At 42.4% G+C, this 19,833-nt stretch overlaps 1 protein-coding gene across 1 annotated transcript in view; it reads left to right on the top strand.

The window, feature by feature from the left end:
- The window catches only part of MEI1 (meiotic double-stranded break formation protein 1), a 502,988-nt gene that overhangs the window by 471,435 nt on the left and 11,720 nt on the right, over window positions 1-19,833 (top strand). Inside the window, exons 19-23 of the mRNA XM_044301444.1 lie at window positions 6,153-6,300; window positions 6,385-6,441; window positions 6,733-7,749; window positions 17,147-17,422; window positions 18,578-18,734. Coding sequence (XP_044157379.1) covers window positions 6,153-6,300; window positions 6,385-6,441; window positions 6,733-7,749; window positions 17,147-17,422; window positions 18,578-18,734 — 1,655 coding nt within the window. The remainder of the gene's footprint in view (window positions 1-6,152; window positions 6,301-6,384; window positions 6,442-6,732; window positions 7,750-17,146; window positions 17,423-18,577; window positions 18,735-19,833) is intronic.

Here is a 19,833-nt window from a genome sequence, read left to right as displayed (position 1 = left end):
TCGAAAAACATCAGCGATCTCAAAACGAAAGTGATTAACCTCCATTACCAAAGTTACTGCCGCAGACTAGTGACGTCATACACAAGCGTCTACCCTGAACTCCAGAGACCAGGTCACGTGGGACGCCACAGCCGTGTTCGGCTACCTGGGAGACTAGCGCTGCAGCTACGCAGCAGGAAGGGGTAAGAAAAGAAAGATACAGCGGCGAAGAATCAAAGTAAGTAACTTGGAGGGCACACACGCATCTCTGTTAACTCACACATTGGACTTTAACATTTGATCCGGGTCACTATTTACATCTTAAGTGAACGGAGTGCCACACGTATTCAAAGGCACAGGACTTTAACTCTGAGATACCTAATCTCCAGTTGGAATAGTGTCCTGAGACACAGCACGGTGCGGGCTCTACAACATCACCCCAAAGGGGCTAGAGTGCTACATCTATAGTGAGGGACACTTATTATCAACAAGCCTGACGCCACAAATTCCCAAATGGAACATTAAAGGTCATATCATCACCATATCGTGTACCAACAACACGACAGCAATTACATCTACCAGTGGGACATTGGCGTCATCCTGTTGTAATATATTGCATTTGATTGCTGCATATCGCATATTCATTTTTATTTTTGATGTATGTTTTATGTGTATTTTAGGGGTTTGTTTTTATTGCTTATTAAATTTAGTGTACATCACCCTGTAAGTGTTCTTCTTATGAGTGTGCCCCCTCATCCCTATATACATTATACCACCTAATATGTATACTTTCTTTTATTAAATTAAAGTTTTACACAATAATATCATTTTTGAAACAAATAAAAATCATGTTTTAGTGTCTCCATAGTCTGAGAGTCATAGTTTTTTCAGTTTTTGGGCGATTGTCTTAGGTACAGTATCATTTTTGTGGGATGAGATGACGGTTATATTGGCACTATTTTGGGGGGCATACGACTTTTTAATCGCTTGCTATTACACTTTTTGTGATGTAAGGTGACCAAAAATGGCTTTTTTGACACAGTTTTTTTTTTTTTACGGTGTTCACCTCAAGGTTTAGTTCATGTGGTATTTTTATAGAGCAGGTTCTTACGGATGCGTAGATACCTAATATGTCAACTTTTTATTTTTTTAATGTTTAACATAAAAAAGCATTTTTGAAATAAAAAAATCATGTTTCAGTCTGAGAGCCATCATTTTTTTAATTTTGTGGGCCATTGTCTCATATAGAGGCTCATGATTTGCGGGATGAGGTGACGGTTTGATTGGTACTATTTTGGCGTACATACGACTTTTTTGATCACTTTTTTGGGAAGTAGGGTGGGCAAAAATTATATATATTTTTTTTAATGGCGTTCACCGTGCGGGGAAAGTACCATGATTGTTTTATAGATCAGGTCACTACGGACGCGATTATATCAAACATGTAGGGAATTAAAAATTTTTACAATTTTTAATTAGTGATAAATGTTTTTTTATTTTTGCATTTTTTCCACTTAAAATTATTTTATTTTTTTAACCAGACCCACTTGGTTTTTGAAGATCCAGTGGGTCTGATGTCTGTATAATACAGTACAGTACACTTTACGGTTGTTGCGGGTATCGAAATTTTAAAACCCAATTGATACTTTTGTCCTGGTATCGATACGATACCGGGATTTCCATTTTTCCAATACTGGGCTGCGCTGCTGCGCAGTCTAGTATCTCTGAACATGAGCGTGCTGGTTACCTAAGCAGCACAGGGGAGATGGAAGCAGTCTCTCCCTCCCCCCTGTGCTGCTGCTGCCGCTGCCACCAATAGACGGGGAGCGGGGCTGAGGAGGGGCGGACGCACTGCGCCACCAATGATAGGACTTTTCCTTGGTCCAGACTTTAAGTAGCAGACTACACAGAGCGGCGCCCAGAGATGTCTCCCAGCACTCTGTCATGACCGGTGTGCCGATCACGTGCCTAAAACCCTGGCTTTCCCTAAGATGAGCCCTAGGTAGTGAATAGGGCGGTGGGAGCACTAGTCCACACCACTAACACTAAAGGAAAACACCAAGGAGAGGACAGACAATACAGACAAAACATATAATCCCAGGTGGGGAACAACAGTGGACAACAAAAGCCGAACAGGGATCCGGAGGGTAACGCTCTGGAACAACAACCAGGGAACACAGCTCCAGTGGGTCCAGGCAGGAAGCTCTATATCTGGCAACCAGAGAAGTGGGAGAGGAGAAGATAAGGAGGTTGGGAGTGACAGACAAGAAACAGCTGAGGAGAAGAAGCTACGGATCCCTGAGTGAGACAAAAAGGGTTGCAAGGCAAACACAGAAAACTATCATTAAGAAACAGCGTGATCTTTAGACATAGAGCGCGCAGCCACCCAATGCGACTTCCTGACCCCGGGTATAACGGAGTCAGACGTGGCTCTTGACACCCTCGTGACAGTACCCCCCTTTCCACAAGGGGCCTCCGGACACTCAGGACCAGGTCTCTCAGGATGAGAGGCATGGAAAGCCTGAACTAACCTGTTGGCGTTTACCTCTGACGCTGGAACCCACATTCTTACCTCGGGACCGTAACCCCTCCAATGCACCAGATATTGAAGAGAGCGGCGGACCAGACGAGAATCAACAATTTTGGATATTTGAAACTCCAGATTACCATCAACAATAACAGGAGGAGGTGGCAGCGGTGATGGTTCTAGAGGTGGAACATATTTTTTGAGTAATGACTTATGGAAGACGTTATGGATTTTAAAAGTCTGAGGTAGCTCCAGGCGAAAAGCCACGGGGTTAATGATGGCTACTATTTTGTAAGGACCAATGAACCTAGGACCCAGTTTCCAAGAGGGAACCTTTAACTTCATATTCCTAGTAGACAACCACACATAGTCATTCACTCCTAGGTCCGGACCTGGCGACCGTCTCTTATCAGCCATGCATTTGTATTTACCTCCCATATTTCTCACGTTAGCTTGCACCTTCTGCCATACAGATGAAAGAGATGACGAAAACCGCTCCTCTTCGCGAACCCCTGATGACCCCCCTTCTTTAAAAGTACAAAATTGGGGATGAAAACCATATGCACCGAGAAATGGTGACTTGCCAGTGGATTCCTGACGGCGATTATTTATTGCAAACTTAGCTAACGGTAAATATGATGACCACACCTCTTGGTTTTCAGACACAAAACACCTTAGATATGTCTCAAGGTTTTGGTTGGTACGCTCAGTCTGTCCATTTGACTGAGGATGGAAAGCCGAGGAGTGTACCCCCAAACGGGAACAAAAAGCTTTCCAAAACTTTGAAATAAACTGGGTTCCCCGATCCGAAACCACATCGGAAGGGACCCCGTGAAGCTTCACGATTTCACTGATAAACACCTGAGCAAGAGTCTTAGCATTAGGTAGTGCGGGTAATGCAATAAAGTGTACCATTTTGCTAAACCTGTCTACTACCAGGATAACTGTTTTACCCGCAGACAAAGGTAAGTCAGTGATGAAATCCATTGATAGATGTGTCCAAGGCCTATTGGGAATGACAAGTGGCAATAAAGACCCTGCTGGACGTGTACGAGAGACTTTCACGCGTGCACAAGTAGAACAGGTAGACACAAAATCAATTACATCCTGACGCAACCTTGGCCACCAAAAACGACGAGACAATAGCTCCAAGGTTGCTTTACTACTCGGGTGCCCAGTAAGTGCCGAATTATGATGTTCCTTTAATAATTCGAGACGCAGGTTTAACGGTACAAATAATTTCTCTGAGGGGCAAGAGGCCGGGGCGTCCCCCAGGGCCTCTAACACCTTCCTCTCCAGAACAGAGTGTACAGCAGAGACAACCACTCCTCTTTGTAAAATGGGTACCGGATCACTAACATTACCCCCTCCAGGGAAACTACGAGATAACGTGTCTGCCTTGGTATTTTTTGCTCCAGGACGATAGGTGATGAAAAAGTTAAATCTGGTAAAGAATAGCGACCACCTAGCTTGTCTAGGGGTGAGACGCTTAGTCGATTCGAGGTACAGAAGGTTTTTGTGGTCCGTAATCACCGTGACAGGGTGGATTGCCCCCTCTAAGAAGTGACGCCATTCTTCAAACGCTAGTTTAACAGCTAATAGTTCCCTATTTCCAATACCATAGTTCTTCTCAGCTGCAGATCATTTTTTGGAAAAGAAAGCGCAAGGACGCCATTTGCCAGGAGACGGACCCTGAGACAATACAGCCCCCACTCCCACCTCTGACGCATCTACTTGAACAATAAAAGTCTGGGAGACATCAGGTTGAATTCGAACAGGTGCCGAGGTAAAGCTCTCTTTTAGGGAGGAAAATGCAATTTTAGCGGCGTCAGACCATTTAGAAAAATCAGTCCCCTTCCTAGTCATGTCAGTAAGGGGTTTGACAATCACCAAATAATTTTTAATGAACTTCCTATAGAAATTTGCGAACCCCAAGAACCGTTGCAGTGCTTTAAGGTTCTCAGGAAGATCCCAATCTAAAATTGCCTGGGCCTTCCTAGGATCCATACAGAAACCTGAAACAGATAATAGATATCCCAGGAACTGTATTTCCTGAACGGCGAAGACACACTTTTCAATTTTCGCATATAATTTATTCGTCCGTAGGACCTGCAGTACCTGTCTGACATGTACTTCCCAGGAACAGAAAAAATTAAAAAAAACTGCGCTATTCGCCATTTTTTTAAATGCGTGGCTTTTTTGGATTATTTTTTTCGCGTGGTCTCGAATGGTATCGAGTATCGCAATACTTTTTGATGGTATCGAAATCGAATCAAAAATTTGGTATCGCAACAACTCTAGTACACTATATTGTGTACTGTACTGTATTTTCACTTTACAAAGTCTAATCAGCACCATGGACAGCTTTAGCAGAAGTCTGATTAGCACCATGGACAGCAGGAAGCCTGTGAAGGCGTCCGGTTGCCACGGTAACCATCACTCGTTGCCACAACAGAGCAGCGTGTGATGGGGAGGATCCCTCTGTGATACCTTCAAGAATCGGGGGTTGAAAAGGCACAGCAGCCCCCGATGGGAGAGGGAGGGAGCTCCCTCCCTGTTAACCTCTTCCATTCAGTGGTCCCTACGGACTTTGGCATGGAAGGGGTTAAACGGATGACACTCTCATAAAACCGCTTGACCATCCTGAGAGAGGGGGTGGTAGATGATCACCCACCTGCCGTCCTCGCTGCCGCACCGCTGGCACCTCCCCTCACCCGCTGCGTCCGCCGGCACATAACACAGAGGGCTGCAGGGGGGATCAGAAACCTCACGAAAGTACTGCAAACTGCAGATCTGAATTGACCTGCGGTTTGCAGCGATCGCCGATACGGGGTGGTCACAGGACCCCCTTCCGCATTGACCCAGGGTGCCTGCTGATTGATTTCAGCAGGCACCCAGTTCCGATCACCGCCCGCCGCGCAGCAGTGATCGGAGCTACACAGGTACACCCTGTTTACTTAACAGGTTAAGGAGGACCTTTCACTGGCCCTGACGTTACAATATTAGTACCTGGTAGCGTAGGGCATTATTAGTAGATGTCGGGGCACTTTTTTTTTCAAATGCGCTGCTCTGTTACCCCGCTCTGTTTTCCATTCACTTTTGCTGCCCTGTATGCTAATTAGTACCATTGGAGCTGGGAGGAGGAGACAGCCATGCTTCTCAAGGGGTATCTCCTTCTCCCTCACCTTCCTGTACACATAACTAATGTATTGTGATTGTAAAGATTGCCTCCTTTGCTGGCTTAGTTTACTTTTTAGTCACATTATACGTGATAAATGCCATTTGCTTAAGGCCTCAAGCAAACAACCGTATGTATTTTGCTGTCCGCGGAATAGAACAGCTTGCCCCTAATAGAACAGTACTATCCTTGTTTGTAATGCGGACAATAAGAGGACATGTTCTATTTTTTTGCGGAATGGAAAAACGGACATACGGAAGTGGAATGCACACGGAGTAACTTCTGTTTTTTTTGTGGACCCATTGAAAATAAATGGTTCCGTATACAGTCTTAAAAAAAAACAGAACGGACACGGAAATAAAATACCTTTATATGCATGATGACTAAGTGAGACAACCACTTTAACAAGAGCAATAGCATAGTAGCTGTGTGATAAAGTAGTATAACTTAAATTGTCTTCATTTATAGATTTGTATCAGAGACTGATTTATGGTGGACAGTTCAAAGTTTCCTTCATTCTTTGCAAAGCCATGGAGATAAAGTTCCTTTATTTGTAGTTAGAGCTGCATTATATCTTTTGGCACGTAGTCAAGACAAATGTGAGGCTTTGAATCAGGTAAGCTTCTCGTAATAAGATATGTGCTTGACAAATATTATGGCTTAACGTGTATAACTTGAGCTGTGTTTCAACGCCTTTCAGAAAAAGGACAAAGCTGCATGTGAACATTGCAATGGATTTACCACTTCTCAACATATAGTAATGTCATGTGAATAGAGCAGGCTCAGGAGCTAAGCCTACATTATCCACAGTGAGATCCAGCTGTAGTACACAGTCTGACTCCTGCCACAACAGCCGAGATCGAAGATAACTCAGTTGAAGCTATGGCAGCCGGATGCTTAAAAGGGTTGTCCAAGAGTTCACTCTATATTTAGGGATCTCATATGGAAGTATGGTCAGGCCAGGATTAAACTGGAGACATTGCAGTACCCTAAGTCTGAAGGCGGCCTGGCTGTTCCTAATGCATGGATTTATTTTTTGGCTTCCCAGTGTCAGCATTTCAAGGGTTGGATTAGCTTCCAAGTGCCGGACATGACAGGGCAGATATTGCAGCGTTGGTTGGGCAGTCGTGACCTCATGGGCATTCTGGAAGGGTCAGGTATGCATGGTGGGAGGGGAAAAGTCCTTCTGGTTGAACTTATGAAAAAAGTTTGGGCAAGGGTGAAGCAACTGAGAGGTGTAGGTGGAATCAGTGAGCTTTCCCCTATTAGAAATAATCACCTATTGCCTGAATTTTTTGCCATGACAGGACTTCGGAATTGGGAAACTCATGGAGTGATGAGAATTGGCCAATTGATGGAGGACAAGCTATGCAAGTCGTTTCAGAACCTGCAGCAGGAATTTAATATCCCTAGGGGATGGTTCTATAAATATCTTCAATTGAGGCATGCCCTTGAGGTCACGCTGCGGAAAGGGTGTGTGATAGCACAAATGGAGACGGTTCATAAGCTTGTTCTCTCGACAGGAGGGGGGAAAAGAGGGCTGATATCACAAGTGTACGCTCTTTTACTGGATAAGTTCTTAGAGGAGTTCCCGCTCTTAAGAATGAAGAAATGGGAGGCTGACTTGGGAGGTATGTCTAAGGATAAATGGGAGGATATACTGGAAGGAGTCCCCAGCATGTCCTTGAGTGAACAGGGCAAGTTGTCCCAACTATTTATCATACATAGAGTATACAAAACACCGGTGTTCCTAAAAAAGGTTGGAGTAAGAAGTGATGATAAGTGTCCTAAGTGTATGGAAGATGGGGCGGATTTGTTGCATATGCTGTGGTCTTGCCCAGTTATTGGTGCTTATTGGGATGCTGTCAGGAATATGATTAACAGTAAAATGTCTTTGCAAATTCAAAAGGACCCTAAGGTGTGTGTGTTGGGGTATGTGTCTGAGATTGGAGGGACTGAATCGGTTAAGGTGGCTGTGGGGAGGTTGTTGTATGTGGCTAGGAAGTTGGTGGCCATGAGGTGGATCCAGGGAAGTCCGCCCACATTAGAAGAGTTTGAACGGAAGGTGCATGACATGTTGATATTGGAAAAAGGGGTGTATGTGAAGAGAGGGTGTTCTCAGAAATTTGATAAATTGTGGAGTGAATGGCTATCTCATACTCATGTGGTTATATAGACATTGGATGGCTCATGACCAGTTAGTAGGGTGGGGAGGGGTTAGGGAAGGGGTGGGGGGGGGTTGGGTATTTGGGAGGGGTCTTGTGGCTAGTTAGGACAGGTACAAATTTTTGTCTCATTACCTGAGTCTACGAGTATACATGCTATATACTGATACCTGGTATAATCATATGTTGGTATTTATATGGATACTGTTGTATATTGATTCCACGTGGTGGATATGATGCGGAAAGGCTGTATTGTTTTTATGATGTCCTACGGCTATTGTTTCAATAAAAACGATTTGATTCAAAAAAAAAAAAAGGGTTGTCCAAGATTTTAATACTGATGGATAGGTCATTAGTATCTGATCAGTGGGGGTCCGACACCTGGACACCCACCGATCAGCTGTTTGAGAAGGCATTGGCGCTCTTGGAAAACTCCTTTAACAGTGGCTTTCAGCTCTGCAATCTAGGGAAATCGAATACGCTGCCTGTAAGTGCAAAATTGATAGTTATAATTAGTGTTGAGCGAAGCGAGCTTCAGATCATAATATAATAATACTAAATTTAGTTTACGTTCTTAATTTAAAATATAAATATTTTGCAGTTCCACAAGCAAATTCGGACTGCTTAACCCATTAAGGACCTGCGCTGCAAATGTAAGGCTACTTTTTACACTTGCGTTCGGGTTTCCGCTTGTGAGTTCCATTTGAAGGCTTTCACAAGCGGCCCCGAACTGATCTGTACAGCCCCAATGCATTCTGAGTGGATGCGGATCCGCTCAGAATGCATCAGTATGGCTCCGTTTGGCCTCCGCTCAGCAGGCGGACACCCGAACTCTGCTTGCAGCGTTTTTGTGTCCGCCTGGTCATGCGGAGCCAAACGGATCCATCCAGACTTACAATGTAAGTCAATGGGGACGGATCCGTTTGACGTTGACAAATATGCAATTGCTGCATATGCCGGCATCAGTGAAAACACTGATACCGGCGTATTAACCCCTTGTATGCCGCTGACCACAGCATGCACGGGGTTTGCGGAGGGTACGCGTGCCCTCAGCTTCCCTATCGGGTCCCCGCGCTGCAGTGACAGGGACCCGATGGCAGCCCGATGTCTTCCATAGGCATTGGGGCTTGCCTTCTATGGAAGCCTGTGAGATCCAGCCCTTAGGCTGGGTCTCACAGGCAGGCTGTCAGCATGCAACCTGACATGCAATGCATTGCAATACTCGATGTATTGTAATGAATTGCAGAGGGGATCAGACCCCGAGAAGTTGAAGTTCTAGAGTGGGACAAAAATAAAAAGTGAAAAAATCTGTGTTTTCCATAATAAAAAAATACATAACATTTAAAAAAAAAAAAAAACTCCCCTTTCCAAAATAAACACATAGAATTGTAAAAAAGAAACAAAAAAAATAGAAAAACAGACATTTGGTATCACCGCGTCCGTAACAACCGGCTCTATAAAAATATCACATGACCTAACCCCTCAGGTGAAAAAAAAAATGTTCTTAATAAAACATTTTGTCACCCTACATCACTAAAAGTGCAACACCAAGCGATCAAAAAGGCGTATGCCCCCCAAAATAGTACCAATCGAACTGTCACCTCATCCCGTATAAAATTAGCCCCTACCCAAGACAATCGCCCCAAAAAAATAATAATTATTGTGTAAAACATAAATTAAAAAAAGTAAAGTATAGATATTAGGCATTTCCACATCCATAACGACCTGCTCTATAAAAATACCACATGACCTAACTCCATCACAAAAAGTGTAATAGCATGCGATTAAAAAGTCATATGCACCCCAAAATAGTGCCAATCAAACCGTCATCTCATCCGCAAAAATTATACCTACCTAAGACAAAGTGGGTTTTGGAAATTTTCAGAAAAATTTAAAGATTTGCTTCTAAACTTCTAAGCCTTCTAACGTCCCCAAAAAATAAAATGGCATTCACTAAATGATCCACACATAACGTAGACATATGGGAAATGTAAAGTAATAACTATTATATGAGGTTTCGCTATCTGTTTTAAAAGCAGAGAAATTGAAATTTGGAAAGTTGAAAATTCTTATTTTTTTTGTAAAAATGAAAAATATTGACTGAAATTTACCACTATCATGAACTACAATGTGTCACGAGAAAACAATCTCAGAATGGCTTGGACAAGTAAAAGCGTTCCAAAGTTATTACCACATAAAGTGACAGATTTCAAAAAAACGTCCTGGTCTTAAGGTGAAAAATGGCAGGGTCCTGAAGGGGTTAAAAAGAGAGACTACTAAGTACATTATTCCAAGAAGAAAATTAGAGAAAAAACACTTTTAGGCCCCATTCACACAACAGTATATTTGGTCCGCATCTGATCCACATTTTTTGCAGATCGCAAACGGACCCATTAATTTCTATAGGTCTGCAAAACAAACAGCAGCACACTGTGTGCTGTCCACATCTGTATATCGGTTACGCAGTCTTGCAAAAAAGATGAAACATGTCCTGTTTTTGTTTATTTTGCTAACAAGAATAAAGATTGGGTCTGCAAATAAAAAAACAGATGCTACATGGGCATCATCCATATTTTTTCCCCGGATCCACTGTATACCGCTAAATATATACGGTCGTGTGAATGCATTCTTATTGAAGATATTAAGATATAAGTTGCTTATATAGACAAAGTCAAATTGGAGCTCAGAACATAAGAAACTGTATGTATAATTTTCAATCAAACAAGTTTCACTTGTGATCTCCACTTCTTATTGAACTAAATACTTTTTAAATGCTCTAAAATAGAAAAGATGAAAAATCTCAATTTAGTTGTAAAACAAAAAAAACATGTACACACCAGGCAGCTGCCATTCCTAAATAAGGTCTGAACTGGTGGTGACCCCATCCCATAGCTGAATCGTTTTTTTAGGCGATGGTCCTGGCACTTGCTAAACTTTCTTTGGTGTCCTGAAGCCTTCTTCACATTAATTTAACCTTTATCCTTGAAGTTTTTGATGAGCCAATAAATTGTTGACTTAAGTGCAGCCTTACAAGTGTCAATGTTCTTGCCTTTGAAGCCCTCTCGATGAAAAGCAATGATGACTACACTTGTTTCCTTGGAGGTAACCATGGTTAACAGAAGAAGACATTGATTTCAAGCACCCTTCTCCTCCATCTTTTAAATTAACCAGGCTGCTTTTCTAATCCTATGAACAAATTGTAACATATACTGGGGCCAATAAGTGCGCTTCTCCACATGCAGTGCTGCTGGCATCTGGTTTCCATAGTAACCAGGCCAGGCCTCCAAAAGTAAGAGCAGTGGCCAATGAAAGACATTGCTGATACAATTAAGTCATGGGTCACATGATGCCGGACGTGCCACGTGATCAAGAAACGTGGCCTATTTAAACATGAAACTACTGGCCACAGTTGCCTGTGATTGGTTTCTGCACTGCACTATCCTGTTCTTTCTCCTGCATTGGTTCTGGATTTATTGACCCCTCCTTGTTTACGACTGTGACTCTTCTTCCTTTGTACTTTACCTGATATCCTGGTATGGACTTCTGGCCTCGTATAAATTGCAACTTCTGATTTATTTCTGTCTGGACTCTCTTGGTATTGACCTTGGCTTGGTAACATTCTTGATTATTGTCTTTGGGTTTGGTTTGGTTCTGCATCTCCTGGTCTGACCCGGCTTTTCTAGATATTGCTTTAATCATTGTTATTTTATCATGCACATCTGCCACTAGTTTATTATTTTTCCCTTAATTTTTCTCTTCCTTTCTTGGCACAACAACTTTTTGAGGAAGGGATTTTCATTGAGTTGTGGCACGCTGTCTAGGGCGGATCATGGAAGTAGGTAGGGACCGTGGTATGGGTGGAAGTTAGGACGTACGGCTCCCTATTGTGACACAAAACATCTGATCACTCTTTATATAACAATCTAGAGTTATTGCAGAATGGCACTATAAAACCCAAAATTTGTTTCAGTTTCAAAACTTTTGGCCACAACTGTAGACTACAACTTGATGAATAAATATTTATTTAGTAATAAAGTTAAAGGGGTGTGCGCAGTGTTAGGATATTGATGACCTATCCTCGGGATAGGTTATCAATATCAGATTGGCAGGGGTCCAACTCCAACCATTGCCGATCAGATATTTGAAGAAGCCGTGGCATTCATGCAAGCTCTGCATCCTCTTTAGTGTTTACCTGTATGTAGGGGCAGTGTAGGTATTCTTCTCCCATTCACTTGAATGGAAGGGGAAGTTGTAATTATAGTACACTGCCGCCACAAGAGAGACACATACAGGTTAACACTGAAGAGAATGCAGAGCTTGCATGAGGGCCGCAGTCTCTTCAACCAGGTAACCAGCTAGAAGTTGGACCCCTGTCGATATGATATTAATGACCTATCCGGAGGATATGTGAAAATCAAACAGTGGTGGCAGCATCTCCCATCATTCTATCTTTATAAGGACTTCACAGCATACAAAAAATCAGCAAAATCAGCAACGTTTCGGCTGTACAACAGCCTTTGTCAAGCATTCATGCTTGACAAAGGTTGTTGTACAGCCAAAACGTTGCTGATTTTGCTGATTTCTTGTATGCGCAGTATTTAAAGCGATACAGTGCCCACAATGGGCATCGCAGTGCGCATGCTCCGGCCCGGCGAGGCAGTGCACAGTCGCGGGATCTCGGCCGGACCGAAGGATGACGCAAAGGAATAGGAGGGCGGGCAGAGGCTGGGGCGGGGAAACAATGAAAAAAGGCAGAGCAGACTGTGCACCAACACAGTGAATGCCGCCCCTGGGGCACTTGTGAGTGCTCATTTGCATATCAATCAAAGTTAGTTTTTCCAGCTTCTGCAAGTGTAAATAAAAAGACAAAGGTACCATTACATTCATGTACAGGTGTGCTATAGGACAATGTAAGCACTGTATATGGCAATATGGAGGTGACAGACTCCCTTTAAAGATTTATAAAAAAAAAAACTAGGTTTAAATCACTCCCCTTTCCGTAGAATAAAAAAATAAATACATAAATAACAAAAAATATAAACCATCATGGGCATCACCGTATACGAAAACGCTTGTACTATTAACCACTTGCCATCTGGGCCATTTGCCCCCTTCCTGACCAGGCCTAATTTTGCAAAACTGACATATCTCACTTTATGTGGTAATAACTTTGGAACGCCTTTACTTATCCAAGTCATTCAGAGATTGTTTTCTCGTGACACATTTTACTGTCATGGCCCATAAAAGGTAGGAACTAGTGTTAGGGACCACTCATGAAGGCGACCTTGACGTGGTGAGTGGCTTATTACGCTTTGGCCAAAATGTACACCAATGCCTTATTCAACATCCAGCATAAAGGCTGGGCAGAGTGCTGGTTGCAGTGTGCGATTGCATTTTGTGTTTTTACATTTATATCTCTATTTCGCCATAGCAATCTGCACCTGCTAGGGGTTGTGCAGGCTGAATTTTCCATATTTTTCTCTTTGTAGTATGTATTGGAGGCGTGGCGTTCTCCAAGCAGTCAAGCACACCTGTCCAATTAATCTGCCCCCTGGAGGCTGGTTTTAAAGTCAGTATAAAACTGAGTCTGCTTATACAGCACTTACCAGTAGCCAATAGGCTCCAGGAGAAGTATATAGTGGGCTCAGCATGCATGTGAGTACTTGCATCCCTGGATCCGTTGAAAGCTGTAATGGCACCGGACGGGGTTAAAAGCAGAGTGTGCTTGGCGTGCATGCTGTGCCTGCGCTCCCTGGACTTTATGTGGCTGTCATGGCCCATAAAAGGTAGGAACTAGTGTTAGGGACCACTCATGAAGGCGACCTTGACGTGGTGAGTGGCTTATTACGCTTTGGCCAAAATGTACACCAATGCCTTATTCAACATCCAGCATAAAGGCAGGGCAGAGTGCTGGTTGCAGTGTGCGATTGCATTTTGTGTTTTTCCATTTTACTTCATGATAGTCATAAATTTAAGTCAATATATTTCACCTTTATTTATGGAAAAATCCCAAACTTACCAAAAATTTTGAAAAATTCACAGTTTTCTAAATTTCTATTCCTCTGCTTTTAAAACAGAAAGTGATACCTCATAAAATATTTATTACTTAACATTCCCCATATGTCTACTTTATGTTGGCATCATTTTGGAAATGTCGTTTTATTTTTTTAGAACGTTAGAAGGCTTAGAAGTTTGGAAGCAATTCTTCAAATTTTTAAGAAAATTGCCAAAACCCACTTTTTAAGGACCAGTTCCGGTCTCAAGTCACTTTGTAGGGCCTACATAGTGGATACCCCCATAAATGACCCCATTGTAGAAACTACACCCCTCAAGTTACTTAAAACCGATTTTTACAAACTTTAACCCTTTAGGCGTTCCACAAGAATTAAAGGAAAATGGAGATCAAATTTTAAAATTTCACTTTTTGGGCAGATTTTCCATTTTAATCCAATTTTTTCTTTAACACATCGATGGTTAACAGCCAAACAAAACTCAATATTTATTACCCAGATTCTGCGGTTTACAGAAACACCCCACATGTGGTCATAAACTGCTGTATGGGCACACGGCAGGAAGCAAAAGAAGAGGAACTCCACATGGTTTTTAGATGTCTCATTTAAAGCCCCCCTGATGCACCCTTACAGTAAAAAACTCCCAAGAAGTGATCCCATTTTGGAAACTAGGGGAAAAGGTGCCAGTTTTATTTGTACTAGTTTTGGGTACATATGATTTTTTGATCATTCATTATAACACTTTATGGGGCAAGGTGACCCAAAAATTGGTTGTTTTAGCACAGTTTTTATTTATTTATTTTTACAGCGTTCACCTGAGGGGTTCAGTCAAGTGACATTTTTTAGAGCAGTTTGTTACGGACGTGGCGATACCTGATATGTATACTTTTTCTTATTTATTAAAGTTTTACACAATAATAGCATTTTTGAAACATAAAAATATGTTTTAATGTGTCTATGTTCTGAGAGCTATATTTTTTATTTTATTTTTTTGCGATTTTCTTATGTTGGGGCTCATTTTTTGCGGGATGAGGTGATGGTTTTATTGGTACCGTTTTGTGGGACATACGCCTTTTTGATCACTTGCTGTTTCACTTTTTGTGATGTAAGGTGACAAAAATTGCTTTTTTTACTGACGCGGCAATACCTAATATGTATACTTTTATTTATTTATTTCACTTTAACACAATAATAGCATTTTTGAAACCCAAAAAATATGTTTTAGTGTCTCCATGTTCTAAGAGCTATAGTTTTGGGGTTTTTTTGAGAAATTTTCTTATGTAGGGGTTAATTTTTTGCGGGATCAGGTGACTTGTTTTGACACTTTTTTTTTTTTTTTTTTTTTTTTTTTTTTTACGGTGTTTATTGGACTTGGTCGATTATGTGATATATTTATAGAGCCGACCGTCACGGATGCAGCAATACTAAATATGTCTATTTTATTTAATTTTTTCTATTTTTACATTTTTTTTTATTCCTTACTTGGGGATTTTTTTTTTTTTACATGTGAAACCTTTTTTTTTTTTTCTTTTTACACTTTTCATCCCCCATAAGCCCATACAAGACCTCTGGGGGACATTTACTTCACTTTTTCATTTTTTTTTTTCATTGTTGATTTCTCCTGCAACTGGGGCTGACATAGTAGCCCCAGTTACAGGAGAAATGCACCCCCCAGAGAGGCTGTACAGCGCAATACAGTGCTGTACAGCCTCAGTGCAGGGCTGATCGAGGTCTGTGAAAGACCTCACACAGCTCCTGCACTCTCCGGTCCCGGCGGTCACATGACCGCCGGAACAGGAAGCACATAGCGCTTTCTGCTCTGCATACACAGCGCTCGCCGAGCGCTGTGTATGCAGTGATCCAGAAGGCAGGGACACCTGGGCACTGTTTCTGCCTTCTCTCTGTGTTGCCCTGCTGTCACTGTCCAGAAATAGAGAACCACCTCCCGGACTTTTATAGTCTATGGGCGGACGGGAGGTGGTTAAAATATAAAAATATTTTTCCAATGCGGCAAATGGCGTAGCAGAAAAAAGGGTCAAAATGGCCGATTCGCCATCTCTTTTTGGAATTCTCCTGGTATGGCTCCAGAACTGCACCAGAAACCTGACCGTGTATCTGTACCCTAATATTTTGGAGTCAATAGTATCCTGATGTAAAATATAAATATGATCATGTGCTTGTTTATACTTCTCACTCTTCAGTCTAGCTAATTATTATAAAATAACAATGTAAAATAGTGTTCCTTAAAGGGGTTCTGCAGTTTGTTTAACCCCTTCCTAATTGCAATCCGTCTATATACGTGCTAATTACACATGCCCCGTGCAGCTAGCACGTCAAGCAGCTCTTTAATCCAAGTACTGCAAAACGCTTGGATTAAAGCTTCTGCCGCTGGACTGCTGCTGTCACAGATAGAATACAGTGCAGTAATGCCGGCAAGGGACCAATCAGAGTGGTCCCTTGCCGGCAATTGATCAGATTGGTTAGTCTGTGCAGACTAACCAATCGGATTGCGGCAGTGAAAAAATGCCTGTTGCAGGCTCTGATCTGCGCTCTGCAGATCAGAGCCTGAAATCAGGTAATGTGTCCTGGTGCTCCCCGATCTGTGCGCCTCAAATTTGTGACATACAATGTGTCACGAGATAACAATCTCAGAATGGCTTGGATAAATAAAAGTTTTCCAATTTTGACCTGGACACTGGGGCATCAATGACCCTTGGTCGTGAAAGGGTTAAACTGATGATCTATCCTCTGGATAGATCTGGATAGATCATCAGCATCTGATCGGCGTGGTCCGACACCCGGGAACCCTGCCGATCAACTGTTTGAGAAGGCAGCTGCGCTTTCTCACTGTTTACCACTGGCCCAGTGACGTTACGACTAGTATCAACTGGCCTGGGCGGGGCTAAGCTCTGTTCACGTGAATGGAGCTTAGCCCCGCCCTGGCCAGTTGATACTAGTCGTGACATCACTGGGCCAGCGGTAAACAGTAAGAAGGCCGCGGCGCTACTGGAGCGCCGCTGCCTTCTCAAATAGCTGATAGGCTGGGGTCCCGGGTGTCGGACCCCCGCCGATCAGATGCTGATGATCTATCCAGAGGATAGATCATCAGTTTAAACAAACTGCAGAACCCCTTTAACAATTCTTTATGAAGAGTTTTAGTGATGACATTCTTGTGGGGAGACAGTGGCAGTTTGACAAAAACAATTTTGCTATGATTTTTTCAAACATAATATGATTATTGCCCAAAAGAAAGGTCTAAAAAAATCTTATCTTTCATTTTGTACAGATTTCTGTCAATATAATCTGCAAAATGCTAGAGAATGTCCCAGAAATCCAGATGGTCTACTTCCATCATCCCCTTTTCCTTAAGCTTTTCTTCAACTATCCCCAATTGATGGAGAAATATGGATGTCTAGTCATGAAATGTTGGATTCAAGAAGACTGTCATGAAGAGGAGGCCAAGTCAAGCCTTGTCACCAAGCTTCATCCTACTGTCCAGTGGACCTCAGTATCACTAATAAGTATCCTGCATGACTGTCCGAATGCAATCCTTACTTTGCTGGTATGTTCTTTAGTAAAAGTTACTGTTTTGAGCTGTCTCCATTCACCTAAATGTTTTAACCAGTTACATGTGCGGTTGTAAATGAACACACCATATCCGTATGGGAATGAGACAAGCCAAGATCATGGGAGCTACCGTACATTAGAGTATACTGTTATTGTCCTATATACTACATGGGTACTTTTTTTCAATATTTTTACACTGGTAATTCTGTCCAGACTGAGGGTGCAATATCAAAGTGACTGCCATAATTTGCAGTGAGTCTGTGTAGGACACCTTTTGTTAGAGCACAGAGGGGAGGATTAATAATGAGAAGAATATCCAAAGTCATGTTTTGTGGAGCCTGCATTATATTTTGTCCAATTTCTCAAAAGCTGCATGTTGTTTGATAAATGTAACGTTTCTTTGAACATAGCATTTTTTTTTTTTTTTTTTTTTTTTTTTACTTCATCCCATTAAAGGAGGAAGATTTGGTCCTGTTGTGACTTTTAAAAAATTCAGTTGATAATCTGGCGTGCACAACCATATCCACTAATAAAAAATGGTGATAGCAGCGTACAATGACCAAAAAGTAGCACAATTGGTGTGTGTCAAAATTTTTAACTTTTTTATGCCAGAATCCTGGCACAAATGGAATTATAAATTCCCCCTAATATCTATAGCCTGACGCATGTATAGACAGAGGTGAACCAAGAACTGCATTATGTTCTTAGGGCCAGTTCACACGACAGATTGTACAAAACACACTTAAAAAAGCAACGCAGAATATGTGAGGGGGGGGGGGGGTTCAGCGCAAAAAACACTGTTTTTCATGCAGTTTTTGGCACATTTTGATGCTTTTTTTTGCAAAGCTGAATTTTCTGCTTGAGGTTTTTGATGCAGCTCTTCACCCAAAAAAGCCATGAAAATGCACTAAAATGCATGGACTGATTTGGAGCAGTTTTTTTCAGCTTCCTATTCCTAGTCTTCTGCAGACATCCTTATGATTATTAGAACCTAAACTATACTAATACATGCTTCATACTTTTGGGGTTACATCAAAGAAAAAAAAATCTAAATTAGTTCTAAAGTTTGACATACAGTACTCTAGATATGATGTTGCTAATCCATTTATGTAACCTGATAACTGATAAAAAAAAAATTTGTTCACCTCAGGATTTGATGAATAGTGGCTCAGTAGAAGTAGCTAGTAAAGTGCTTGTGATCTTAAAAGCATTTTTACATGGACTGGACAGTTTTGAAACTTCAGATTTAATTTTAAACAAACTTCTGCAAATATTACAAGATACCATGATTTCTTCAGACTTGCAAGGTAATGATAATGATGATAATTTGTCTGATTAATCCCGTGATTTATTTGTATAATATACTGGAGTACTTCTGTATTTCATTGTGTTGCGCCAGTCATGCCCCAGGCTGCCATGACAGTTGCTTGGAGCGGAGATGGATTGGGTGACAGTACTTTCCCTGTTTCTGTGATCGTTATTGACACAGCTGACACACTCGTTCTGCAGGCAGGTTTTGAATTAATTGCCTATCTCGGCCGTTACAGGTTGGTGTCACAATGTACCACATATGTACAATAATGCCAATACGGAGCTAAGCTGCAGTGTAAAGCATTAGTGCATGAAGCTGACACAGAGACACTTACTCTAACTGAGTGCACAGAGCAGAGCATGTTGGCGTTACACTGTGTCGGTGACTGAGAGGGTGAAGATTCAGGTTCATCTGCAGAGCTGAGAGAGTAGAACTCTGCATCAGACCTGGGGGTTTAGCACTGGAAATGAGGGGTTCACTTCATACCAAAAATACATATTACTGAGGGGTGCGTGGCTTGCCACTGAGCAGAGTGGACAGCCATCTCTGCAGCTCCTGGCCAGAGAATAAATATCCACCTCCATCTGCTGGTTCCAGCTGAATAAAAGCCCTCATCTCATCCTAATCCAGTGACTGATATCATCTGCTTCCGTCCAGACTGTGTTGGTCGTCTCTGGACCCAGGGGATCCAGACTTATCACTGCGGCCTAGCTGGAGGCTTGAATCCCCGGCCTAAAGTAGCGGGACATGTGTCGCGCCTGAGGTGGGTAACTTACTTTCACAACCAAGCTCTCCTCAAGGATCTTGAGCCCTGTATAAGGAGGCCATTGGTCAGCTTGGCTCGGCGAAATTGGACAGGTAGGTGGACTGGTACGGGGACACAGCACGTGAGCAAGACAGGGGCTCAGCGAGCTCCGCTCCATCTTCCCAACCAGAGAGGTACCCCACACTGCCAGAGGGGTAATCAAATCCTCATCCACATACCTGAACACTGCAGCGTGCGAAGACCTCTCCTTTTTACATCGAGATCCAGAGCACCCATCCACTCTAGGCGCACCAGAAGCAGGAATAATCGTCGAGAAACGACCCAGAGT

Source organism: Bufo gargarizans, chromosome 7, assembly GCF_014858855.1.
Source record: "Bufo gargarizans isolate SCDJY-AF-19 chromosome 7, ASM1485885v1, whole genome shotgun sequence".
In the NCBI taxonomy this organism is placed as follows: Eukaryota; Metazoa; Chordata; class Amphibia; order Anura; family Bufonidae; genus Bufo; species Bufo gargarizans.
Note: the sequence above shows the minus strand (reverse complement) of the source record. Positions and strands in the feature narration are given on the sequence as shown.